Genomic DNA, 12582 nt, shown 5'->3' on the forward strand with positions numbered 1-12582 from the left:
TTGTGTGTGATGTAGGATTTGCTGAAATCAATCAAGATATATCCAGAATACAGTGACCTTATTATTCATTATTCACAGAGGGAAATGGTTGCAAATCACTAACCACCAAATTTTTTCTGTACAATTTTTTTTCTTTCTTTCTTTTTGTTCCAAGACTGGGACTCAAACTTCATACCTGACACTTTGCTCATTAGCTGGTGTTCTGCCACCTGAGCCACGTCTCCAAACTCTACATTTTTAACAAATGAACTGATTATTTTTAAATCTTGTGGATAGTATTTTCAGAAAATCAAATTCCTAAACAGAGTTACTCTGTGCTAAATGCAAATATACTCAAGTGATGTATAGATAATGCAACTGAAGTCCCAAATCAAAAATCCCATGCCTCCTCTTGATAGTTCTATGGTTTGAAGTAATGTAAAAGATTAAAGTGCCAACCACCGTGAAAGTCAAAAGCAGAAGATGGTCTGGGAGATCTTTCAAATGGGATGTCAGGTGCAAACTCTGCTTACCATATGAGCCTCAGGAAGACTCCTACGAAAACAACTCCTATGAGCAAGAGGCTTCTGGGTAATTTAAATGTGCATTTCAAATTGCCCTTTGAAGCTATTCAATAAACTCTTAAAGGCATGAATTAATGTTTTGCTTGATCTCTTGGTTGGGTGGGAGCACATTATTTTTATGCAAGTGGAAGAAACAACCTTATAAAAGAGAGACTTAGGAAGTGATATACCTCCACAAAAAGAAACTAAGTACAATGATTTGAAATGTGTTTTGAAGTCAGGCACTGGTGGCTCACACCTGTAATCCTAGCTACTTGGAAGACTGAGATCTGAGGATTAAGATTGGAAGCCAGCCCAGGCTGTTTCTTATCTCCAATTCACTACCCAAAAAAAGCCAGAAGGGGAGCTTTAGATCAAGTGATTGAATACTAGCCTTGAGCAAAACAGCTCACAGGCAGAGTTCAAGCCCCAGAACTGGCACACACACACACACACACACACACACACACACACACACACACACACAGAGTATTTTGTGTCATTCTAATGATATCAGATAATCACAACATATATTACAACATAGTATGTGGTAATAAAAAATATGCATGTATATTACATATGTAAACATTAAATGACATAGAACACAAATGTCAACACTGACAAAACCAAACACATCAGAAAATACAAAGACTGCATCTGTCTGGATATTCATTTCTTTTTTGTTTATGTTGGGTTTTCTGAGACAAGGTCTTACTATGTAGCCCAGACTGGCCTCGGTTTCATGATCCTCTTGCTTTAGCATCCTTAGTGCTGGGATTATAGGCATGAGCCATCATATGCCCTGCTGAGTGATTTCTTTACAATTTATTTGCACTGAGAAATGGGTACAAATGACTAAAAATGACTTACACTTGGAGTTCTCTAATTTAATATTGTTGTTAGACTTTCGGTGATGTTTTTCCCTTGTTCAAGTTCTATGATTTCTCTAGTTTGGGGAGGGGAAGGGAAAAAACAAAATGCTTAAATAAGGATACAGGTTGACCCATTGTAACAATGTGATGTACAAGGCACTATGTTGAAAACGAACTTTACAACTTCTGGTGTTACAACTTCTGGGGGCGGGTAGTTGTAGAGGTGGGAGGGAAGGGGTAGTAGGGGGAAAACAAAGGCGGCAACAATGCTCAATAAGAAATGTACTCATTACCTTACTCATGTCACTGTAACCCCTGTACAGCATTTTTACAATAAAAACATACAAAAACAAGGGCATCTTATCTGCTATTAATAGTTGCATGCAAGTCTCACCAGTTGAGATTTCTGGAAGTTTCAAAGTTTGTCTTATCTGCAGCTGTGCTTTTCCTTTTGCCCCCAGTTGCACCATTCCCAGAAGGACAGTTGCTCCAAGAGGGGAAAAGACAATATTGTTGTCGTGAGATAAGCAAATTGCCTGATAAAGATCCACTGCGAATTCCATGTTCCTTTGAGCCCAGGTTCTTGAGGCTTGACTTCCAGAAGAAATCAACAGAAAGCTGTACCACAAGATCTTATCCATGTTGACTTCTGCCTGCTGTTTAAAAGTTAGGAGAATTCAAGATTAAGTTTCTCATACTGAACTCAGAAGAATTTTCCTCTACTAGAACTTTCTGTCTCATAACATATTACCCCAGGAAAACTCCCAATTGCCAGCTTTCTGACTAAGCACACTCCTATGATAGAAACTCTCCTATGATACTAGTATTTTTCAATACTCTTCCTTCAAAACGTAGTGTCTGAGCCAGCCAGTGGCTCACGCCTGTAATCCTAGCTACTCAGGAGGCTGAGATCTGAGGATCGAAGTTCAAAGCCAGCCAGGGCAGGAAAGTCTAGGAGACTTATCTCCAATAAACCACTCAGAAAACCGGAAGTGGCGCTGAAGAGCTGAGGGACAGCGCCCAGACCCAGAGTTCAAGCCCCACAACTGACAAAAAAAAAAATAGTGTCTGACACATTTTCAGTTTCTTAAAATAACACCTGAAATAATAATTCTATAATATTAAGAATGAATGGCAATTTTTTTCTTTTTTATTAATTTTTTGTTGTGAAAATACGGTACAGAGGGGTTACAACTACATGATCAAGGTAATGAGTACATTTCTCATCAAGCATTGTTGCCTCCTCCCCTGTTTTTCCCCTCCCATCCCTTCCCTTCCATCCCCTCCCCCATGCCAAAGTTGTAAAGTTCATTTCTCAACATAATGTCTTGTACAGTTCATTGTTGCAATGGGTCCACCTTTATCCCTATTTAAACAATTTGTTTTTTCCCTTCCCCTCCCCAAATTATACCAACATCAAATACAGTGAAAGCAGGGGTAATACTGTGGGAGAGGGATATACAAAGTAACAAAAAATATCACCTTATAAATACATTAGAAATAATAGCAAGAAAGAAAAATCACTTGAGTCCTTATCTTGGGGTTCATTTTGCCTAACATCAATTTATCTGACCTTTTCTGCATGTCTCAGACATATATTAGTTATTGCAAATAAGGGAAACCACGGGACCTATGTTTCTTTGGGCCTGGCTTACTTCACTTAACATATTTTTTTCCAGTTTTTTCCATTTCCTAACAAATGGGGTAATTGCCCAACAACAAATCCTCAAAGAAACAACTGCCCAATAAACAAGTGGGCTAAAGACTTACAGAGAAACTTCTCTGAAGAGGAAAGAAGGATGGCTAATAGACACATGAAGAAATGCTCATCCTCTCTAGCCATAAAAGAAATGCAAATCAAAACAACATTGAGATACCACCTCACCCCAGTTAGAATGGCTATCATGAAGAACTCTAATAACAACAGATGTTGGAGGGGATGTGGACATGAAGGGAATCCTATTGCATTGTTGGTGGGAGTGTAAACTTGTTCAACCAATTTGGAAAGCAGTATGGAGGTTCCTCAAAAGACGCCACATAGAGCTCCCCTATGACCCAGCAATCCCACTTTTGGGCATTTACCCAAATGATCACAAACAAGACCATACTAAAGCTACCAGCACAACTATGTTTATTGCAGCATTATTTACCATAACTACGATATGGAACCAACCCAGATGCCCCTCAGTAGATGAATGGATTAAGAAAATGTGGTATATATACACAATGGAATTCTATGGCAGTGTTATTTCTAAGCACGTGCTTCTCTCTATCTTTCCCCAAAGCTTTAAGTGAGATATCTATTAATCTAATTTCAAGGAAAACTTTAAATGATACACTAAATAGATTTATAGTTTTAGTAACAGAAATGGAGTAAAAACAAGTACACTCCAGGTAATTTTGAGTACATAATATTACAAAGTTAGTGCATTCTAAGTAACCCGAACAATTGGGATGACTTTACAGTAAGTTTTTGTTTTTTGTTTTTTATTGGGTCCGGTCATGGGGCCTGAACTCTGGGCCTGGGCGCTGTCCCTCAGCTCTTCAGCTCAAGGCTAGTGCTCTACCACTTGAGCCACAGTGCCACTTCCGGCTTATTTTCTTTTTGCTTATGTGGTGCTGAGGAATCGAACCCAGGGCCTCAGGCATGCAAGGCAAGCGCTCTACCACTGAGCCACCTTCCCAGCCCCTACAGTAAGTTTTTTACTTGGTGTGGAATCTCACTTCTCTTGGGCAATGGATCCTGAAGCCTATTTCATATATTTACAAAGGAAGACAGAAGAAGTCTCAAAAAGATGCAAAGGAACAAAAGATCATCAAACACAAATGTTATAATCATAGTAAAAGAAAAATAAAACAATTTGAAAATGCAAATGACAATCTGACAAAGCAATTACATATGAGAATAGCAACAAGTGGAAAGCATAATTGACTCATATGGGAACACCTTGGTAAAATAAATAGAAAATTCAACCACCTGAGAATTGAGCCAAATTTGTTTTGTAATAAGATCACTGAGTCCTCATGAATTTTAATTTTATTTTACAAATAAAACATGCTAATAACTACTAGGAAGTAATCCCTTAATAGGGTGAAGTTAAAATATTAAGAATAGTGTACTATAGATTTAAAGAAATGGAGAAGTACATTTCTAGTGTTTTAAACCCATTGGGCCAATGAGATCCATAATTTGTGTAAGAATTACTAAGAACCACCATTAGGTCTAAAGATCACTCATAGTCAAGTGATCTATAAAACTAACCTGTGAAATCATATTTAGATGTGTCTGATTATTTTTATTATATGTAGTTAAACTCTATTTATTTAAACATACATTTAGTAAAGGGGAAAAAACAAAATGCAATCCAATTCCAGGGTAGAAACTAATGTGTTGATAAATTGTAAATATCAGCTAAATTATCCATTTTTATTAATGATATTTTATTAATGATTAAATCAATACATTGGGTTAGGAGAGGGTGATGCTAAAGGAGCTCTTATGGGCAAAATAAATATCTATCCTCATGTTCAGATATACTCAATTTCTCAGAATATTACTGACTAGAATATCTGTTTGTAGCTATGTAAGTAATCAAAATGTTGCAAGTAATTTGAAATCAAGTGGAGATCCATCAGGAGCTTCTTTAGGATACTAAACAGTAGGATAATAAACCATATCATACTGTCAATAATTTTCAAAGTTAAAATTTACATTTAAGTTGTCCACGCACATCTATAAGCACTTAACAAAATGTAATATCTCTTTTTGTTGTTTATTCCCCCTACTCTTCTTTCCCTCCCACCTCCCTAATGGACTCATTACCTTGCTCATGTAACTATAACCCCTCTGTACAGAATCTTTACAATAAAAATATATACTAAGAAAAAAATAAATAAAATAAAATATAACCTCAGACAAATAATTGCATTGAAATGTTTACTTACCATCCTGGTTTGGATCATCGCTCCTCAGAAAGACAAAGTACTGGGAACTAAACAATCTGATGAAAAGTTCCATAAGAATTTGACTTACAGTTTATAGTGAAGGAGAATTAAAGCCATGTGTTAATTTAATATATCCAAATGATTTTGGCACCAAAGTGAAATGAAATTCCATTCCTCAACTAAATACGCACAACCAATTTTACTACCTACATACTTCATCCACAACCTACTCAATTTTAAGGTACTTACCCCTCAATTAGCTTCTGATTATTTGCTGGAATATAATAACTAAAATGTGTGCTTAAAAGTGAACATCTGTCGGTGGAACACTTTATCAATCAAGGCCAACTCTGCTTATCTTGAATGTGGCTTGATTAATTTGTCCAGAATCGGAGCAGGTGTTCACGAGATTTGTACATAATGACTAAAATGAGCAAGTTAATGATCAACAGTGAAACATGAAAGAATTGAGAAAGAAAACAATAGAATATCATTAAATTTATATTATTTTCTCCTTTGTTACTTGACTTCCTTTTAAAGACAGAAACAGAATATGGAAGAATGCACCAGCGGTTGTAAATTGGCTGGTAATTAAGTTCTTTTTGTCTCTCTTAGAACATCCACATCAGATTACCAATGTTCTCTATCATAAATATTCCAGGATGCCTGCGAGGAAAAGAATAAAGCTAAATCAAGCTCACACTGCAGAGACAAATTGCTGTCTCATTTACAGAGTTCGCAACAATTTATCAAATTATACAACAATCAGACTTCACTGTGGAGAGAATTCCTCACTGGAATTTTTAGTAAAGGGAGATGGATGTTAATATATAATTTATATATGTATTAAGTATGTATAATATTGTATATACCACATGTTATATATAGTATAATATACATTCTTTTTGTTTGGAAAAAAGACCAGATTGAGATAATTTATTCACCAAATTATATCAGGATAATGCCATTAACATAAGTAACTTGATAACACACATTGGTATTGCTTCTATGTGCACTTCACAATTCTATATGGTTTTCTCTCCAAATGGGCTGTTAATGGGGGGGGGGAAGCATGCTTTTATCACATTTTGTAGTCAGAATCAGTCACTTTAGTGGCAATCAAAAATTGAGCAGATTATTTTAGCCACCAGTGATCTCTGAAATGGAAAATCTGTTCTGACCTCAATCAAATAAATGTGTCTATTTTATTTCTGCTAAATTTATACAAAAGAAATAAAATCAATGTATACATTTCAAAAGCCCTTTTCAAGGATGCTGTTAACCCTTGTAAGTGTTCAAATAGGGCCCTTCCTTAATGACAGGACTGAGAAACATGAGGGCCACTATTGACGGTCATCTTCTAATTAATTGGTATTTATTCTGGTACTGAAATTTGAACTCAGGGCCTCACATTGTCACTTGGCTTTTTTATTCACAGCTGGCACTCTGTCACTTCAGCCACCAGTACACTTTCAGTTTTTTGGTAGGTAACTGGAAAAGATACTCAAGAACTTTTCAGCCCTGGCTATCTTCGAACCTCAGTCCTCAGATCTCAGTCTCCTGAGTAGCCCAGATTACAGATGGTGCCACGCTTATTAAGGCTACTTAATGAAGTGCTCCTGTACAGACCTTATATTAGAGAAGTTCAAGGAATATGCAAATTTTAGGGAGTGTAAAACCAACAAACATCAATTTATCCTTATTCTTTAAGCTTTTTAAAATGTCACAATTGTCCATAAAATATTACTGAAAAACTTTAAAATATTTTCACAAATCTCTTTCTCCTCTATTTTGCTCCTAGAAAAAAATAAAAATTGCAAGAACCAAAGTGTCTTTGTATAAATTTTATCAGCATCATTACCCCTATTGTAACTACATGCATCGGTAAATGTACATTTACAGACACACACACACACACACACACACACACATACACATATTAAAGAAAAGCCAGGTGTTACACTAATGAAACCATCACTTTTATTTTTAACATTTGATATGTTTTTAAAGTAAAAAAATGTTCTTAATTCTAAATGATAAAGCAGAGGCATACATCTAGAAAGAATGTAAAGGTTAAATTTCCACTGGAGCATGGACTAATTTCACCCAATTTATCTCTGTCAGTTTGTTCCATATTTTGAGTGATAAGAGGGAAATATACTGAAAAGGAAAAAAAGGTTAATTTATGCTCACTGAAAATCTACATCCTACAAACAAGTATTGAAAAATCATGACACATTCTACTTTAATGTGACAAGCTCTTTTCACTGTAGAAAAATTGGTCTTAAATAAATGAATCTACATGTTTATTTCAAAAACAGTTTATTACATCTCCAGCTCTATTAGATGTTGACAAGTGAGCCTCTGCTACCTGCTTAGCACAATTAGGAGTAGTATTACTAAGAGGTATTCATAACTTTAAAGCATCTATTCAAATCATTTACGTATACTTATAAGACAACACTTCTTAATTCTTTTCTTAGAAGGGGCTCCTTAGTTAATTAAGTATGAAGTTGGAGTTATACACACCGTAATCTTTGAACACGTAGCCGACAGACTAGAAGGAGGTCTGTCTATATGAATCAGAATATTTAAGACTCGGGGCTGGGAAGACGGCTCAGTGGTAGAGTGCTTGCCTTGCATGCATGAGGCCCTGGGTTCGATTCCTCAGCACCACATAAGCAGAAAAAAAAAGCCCGAATGGCACTGTGGCTCAAGTGGTAGAGTGCTAGCCTTGAGCTGAAGAGCTGAGGGACAGTGCCCAGGCCCAGAGTTCAGGCCTCATGACTGGACCAAAAAAAAATATTTAAGACTCATAACTTCAAACAGGTGTAAAGAGGAAAATATGTCTAGTGAAATAACTTCCAAATTATACCAGAAGAAACTAATGAGCTCATTCAATCTTTTCTTTATAAACCATGACATTTTATATGGCTGAACTCAAGATAACTAAGGGAAGAATAAGTGTGTCTTCATAGAGCTCCCCTATGATCCAGCAATCCCATTTCTGGGCATTTACCCGAATGATCACAAACAAGACCATACTAAAGCTTCCAGCACAACTATGTTTATTGCTACGATATGGAACCAACCCAGATGACCCTCAGTAGATGAATGGATCAAGAAAATGTGGTATATATACACAATGGAATTCTATGCCTTCATCAGAAAGAATGACATTGCCCCATTTGTTAGGAAATGGAAAGACTTGGAAAAATTATATTAATTGAAGTAAGCCAGGCCCAAAGAAACATAGGTCCATGGGTTCCCTTATTTGCAATAACTAGTATATGTCTGAGACAAGCAGAAAGGTCAGATAAGATGATGTTAAGCAAAATGAACCACAAGATAGGGATGCAGTGGTTTATTTTTTCTTCCTTGCTATTGTTTCTAATGTATTGTTGCTTTGTATGTCCCTCCCCCACGGTATAATCCGTTTTCACTGTATTTGATGTTGGTATAATTTGGGAAGGGAAGGGAAAAAACAAATTATTTAAATATGAGTACAGGTTGACCTATTGTAACAATGAGATGTACAAGACACTATGTCGCAAAATAAACTTTACAATTTGGGGGGGGGTAGCTGAGGAGGTGGGAGGGAAGGGATGTAGGGGAAAAACAAAGGAGGAGGCAACAATGCTGGATAAGAAATGTACTCATTACTTTGCTCATGTAACTGTAACCCCTTTGTACAGTTTTTTCACAATAAAAACTTAATTAAAAAAGAATAAGTGTGTCTTATTTATAGGCAAAGGTCTGATATCCAAACAGTCCTTTTCATCTTTTTCCCAGAATCAGATGATGGATGGGTGGATGGATGGATGGACAGGTGGACGGACAGATGGGTGGATGGATGCATAAAAGAGCCTTCACTAAATGCATGTTGCCTTATGCCTGTTATGAGGCTTGAACTCAGAACTTGGTACTCTCACTTGGCTTTTCCACTCTAGGCTGGTGCTCAACTACTTGAACTACATGTCAGACAGAATCTTGGAAACTTTTTTTCACAGATTGGCTTTGAATTATGATTCTCAGATCTTACTCTCCTGACTAACAGGGTTACAGGTGTGAGCTATTGGTTCCAGTTTAATATATATTTATGACATCTTAATATTGCTTTAAATTTATGGAACCGTGAGTACAATTTCATTCTATTTTGCTATCACTAAACTATGATTCATAACTCATTTTCCTGAGTTTGGAATGATGAATTAGCCACTCAAACCTCCCATTCAGAGGACGAATTCTCTCCAATACTTTGTGAAAAGAGTTAGTTCCTACTTTCATGGAATGCTTTATCTGAGGTAAACTTTTAAACATGACCCACAGTGAAATATTTAAAATTTTACCTAGAAATTATAGATAGAACACAAAGAACTAATTCCTCTATGTCTTCTCTCTCAATTTCCCCAGTTGTTCCATTCACATTTGTATATTCTACATATCAATCCTTTATAGCTAATGACTGACAGATGATAAATGGTAGATAGACACCTTAATGTGTTTATGTATTATTTATTATTAATATTATTATTATTATATTTTCTGAATCATTTGAGGGTAAGTTGCAAGCAGGTTCTATACACTTGAGCACTATAGTATATATTTCTTCCTCCCAAAGAACAACCTCTTGACAACATACACACAAAAACATATTTCCTATATCTTCCCACATATGATAGTCATCCATTGAGGAGGAAAAGCAATATACATAGAAGTCAAAGTGCTGACTCAGATGCACTTAAATATGATGGCCTAGGCAACTATCTTTTGGAAAAATCTTTCCACTACTACCCTCTCACAGACCAAAACAGTGGCTCTACTGATGCTGGAGATCCTACTGCTAGAATTCCTTCCATTAAAATAATCTCAATGAGAATGGAGTGGGCATATAATAAAGAGAAATCTCAAGAGGGAAATGGACCCAGATTCAACTCAACTCTGCTGGTGTTTATTGAGAAATCCTCTTTTGTATTAAAACGTCAGATTTCAATGTGTGTGTGTGTGTGTGTGTGTGTGTGTGTGTATGTGTGTGTGTGTGTGATTATTGTGAACTTCAAATGCATTGAACTTTTGTGTTTCTATTCTAAGTAGAACCTTACCTATTGTCAATCATTTATTTTAATAGCATATGTTATTACAGGTTTCTTCTAAACAACAAATATTTTTGGAAGGCTCTTTAAAATATAAATATATGCTAATTCACTGAAGAAGCAGAAGATGAATTTGCTAAGTTTTCTACACTAATACTAGTTTCATAGAAAATGTTACATACAAAAAAACAAGTGGGTCAACATGAGTAAGTAGTGAGTCTCAGATCCAAGTTTTCCCCACTTGAATACCCATGTAGGAAGTCCATTAGATGATACCAGAACCTCTCTAATTGTACTATCAAACTTACTTATAATGAACAATATAACAAAATATAAAGGTAGAGATCATATTCATCAGTAAAAATTATTAGTAGTTCACACCATATATGTGTATATCAAAATGTCAGTTACATGGACATATGCAATTATTACATGTTAATAAAACTTTTAAAATGTTCAAAGAGCCAAAAGCCAGTGGCTCACACCTGTATTCCTAGCTACTCAGAAGGCTGAGATCTGAGGATCGCGGTTCAAGGGTAGCTCAAGCAGGAATGTCCATAAGACTAATCTTCAATTAACCACCAAAAATCCAGAAACTATGGCTCAGGTGGTAAAGCATTCACCTTGAGCACAATAGCTCAGGGACAGAACACAAGCCCTGAGTTTAAGCCCCAGGAGGAGTGCACGTGCACGCATGCGTGAGCACACACACACACACACACATTGATCTTAATAAGCCCAAGTAACAATCTATGCCATTGGCTTATTCCTGGCCACATCATCTTATGATCTGAGTGGTATACACATAAATTAATTTGATAGACAAAGTTGCTGTTAATGGATGGTTGCAAGGTTCACTACAGGGGTAGTTGATTGATTGCTAGTCTTGAGCACAGTGATCAAAGAGATAAGTTAACAATCCTGATTTGGTCATTGCATCTTGTACATTGGTATCAAATTATCACACTGCACTTTGTGAACTTGTATAATTAAAACAAAGTATGCTAGAAATGCTGCTTTGCCAAGCTCTAATGGGCATTATCAGAGTCATTCTTTTTAATTCCAGAAAGTAGAAAGATGGTGAAAAGACTGCCTTCTTCAAAATTTGAGATATTCACCATCAATGCTTTCTATGCATTTGAATGCAGATTTGTCATAGTAAAAAGGATCAAGCCATTTGTCTATGGAAGCAATTAGAAGGGCCACAGGATAGGTTATTTTGTCTATTGTTCACATTGAAATATTTGGGATAGGAAATTGGCATTCCCCTTTCTTCAATCCAGTGGCGTTTGTGTTAAGAATTCTGAGAAAGCAATGAATGCACCAGGTATCTTCTGAATGTGAAGCTTCCAGAAACTCAAATGCACAGGAAAAGAAAGGACTGGAGTCTTGATTCTGGTTCCACATTTTATGTACGTGCTTTGTGTACCAATGAAATGTTTATTTTTCTTTTAATTATAATTGCTTCTTATTTCTTTTTATCTTCACTTCACAACTTGTTTCCTCACATAATTGCTTGGCTTTTCTTTCACGATCCAGAATTTCTTTGGGGAACAGGTTTTTCTCATCAAATACTGCTTTCAAAGCTACAAAATGATGAAGGAAATGAAAAGTAAATTACATTTGGTAAGAGCCTCAATTAAATGAAATAATATGGAGAAGATTCTCAAATTTACTATTTTCTCAAAAGAAAGAAAAAAAGCTATACTTCTAAAAACAAGAGTGTGTGTATTAGAGAACATTTTTTAGCTTCTGCTTTTCATTTTATTTTGGTTTGCCTTGAAAAGTTAATACTTAACAATGCTTGTTATATTATGCTTTTGTATCATGACAGAGCTTTGCTATTTGAGTACTAAGGACTAAAGAAGCTTATATTTTCTATGGGTATTGTTTGTTTGTTTTATAGTCTATTTAATAGTTACCAAGAACTTGTAAAAAAAAGTCAAGAACAAATTATTCTGTATTGACATAGACAATTCAAATAACCAAACACAGTATGAGCATCTGTCTGACTAAATACATACCTGTGCAATCACCTCCTTGTATATAAGATGTAGGAATCTTTGGCTATAGAGGAAGGAAGGAAGGAAGGAAGGAAGGAAGGAAGGAAGGAAGGAAGGAAGGAAGGAA

General features: G+C 35.8%; 2 protein-coding genes across 3 annotated transcripts in view; both read right to left on the reverse strand.

Moving 5' to 3' along the window:
- Serpini2 (serpin peptidase inhibitor, clade I (pancpin), member 2) overlaps positions 1 to 5696 on the reverse strand; it is a 29901-nt gene extending 24205 nt beyond the window's left edge. Inside the window, exons 1-2 of one of the 2 annotated variants that reach the window (XM_013016268.1) lie at positions 5609 to 5696; positions 1809 to 2070 (exon numbers count right to left, since the gene is read on the reverse strand). In XM_013016268.1, coding sequence (XP_012871722.1) covers positions 1809 to 2055 — 247 coding nt within the window. In that variant the 5' untranslated portion in view covers positions 2056 to 2070; positions 5609 to 5696. Of the gene's footprint in view, positions 1 to 1808; positions 2071 to 5359; positions 5518 to 5608 lie in introns of those variants that run through there. The other variant, XM_013016267.1, reaches the window with a different exon arrangement.
- A 5465-nt stretch (positions 5697 to 11161) lies between these two features.
- The window catches only part of Wdr49 (WD repeat domain 49), a 113883-nt gene continuing 112462 nt past the window's right edge, over positions 11162 to 12582 (reverse strand). The window contains exon 20 of the mRNA XM_013016147.1: positions 11162 to 12038. Coding sequence (XP_012871601.1) covers positions 11908 to 12038 — 131 coding nt within the window. The 3' untranslated portion in view covers positions 11162 to 11907. The remainder of the gene's footprint in view (positions 12039 to 12582) is intronic.

This window comes from Dipodomys ordii, unplaced genomic scaffold (assembly GCF_000151885.1).
Source record: "Dipodomys ordii isolate 6190 unplaced genomic scaffold, Dord_2.0 Scaffold30, whole genome shotgun sequence".
In the NCBI taxonomy this organism is placed as follows: domain Eukaryota; kingdom Metazoa; phylum Chordata; class Mammalia; order Rodentia; family Heteromyidae; genus Dipodomys; species Dipodomys ordii.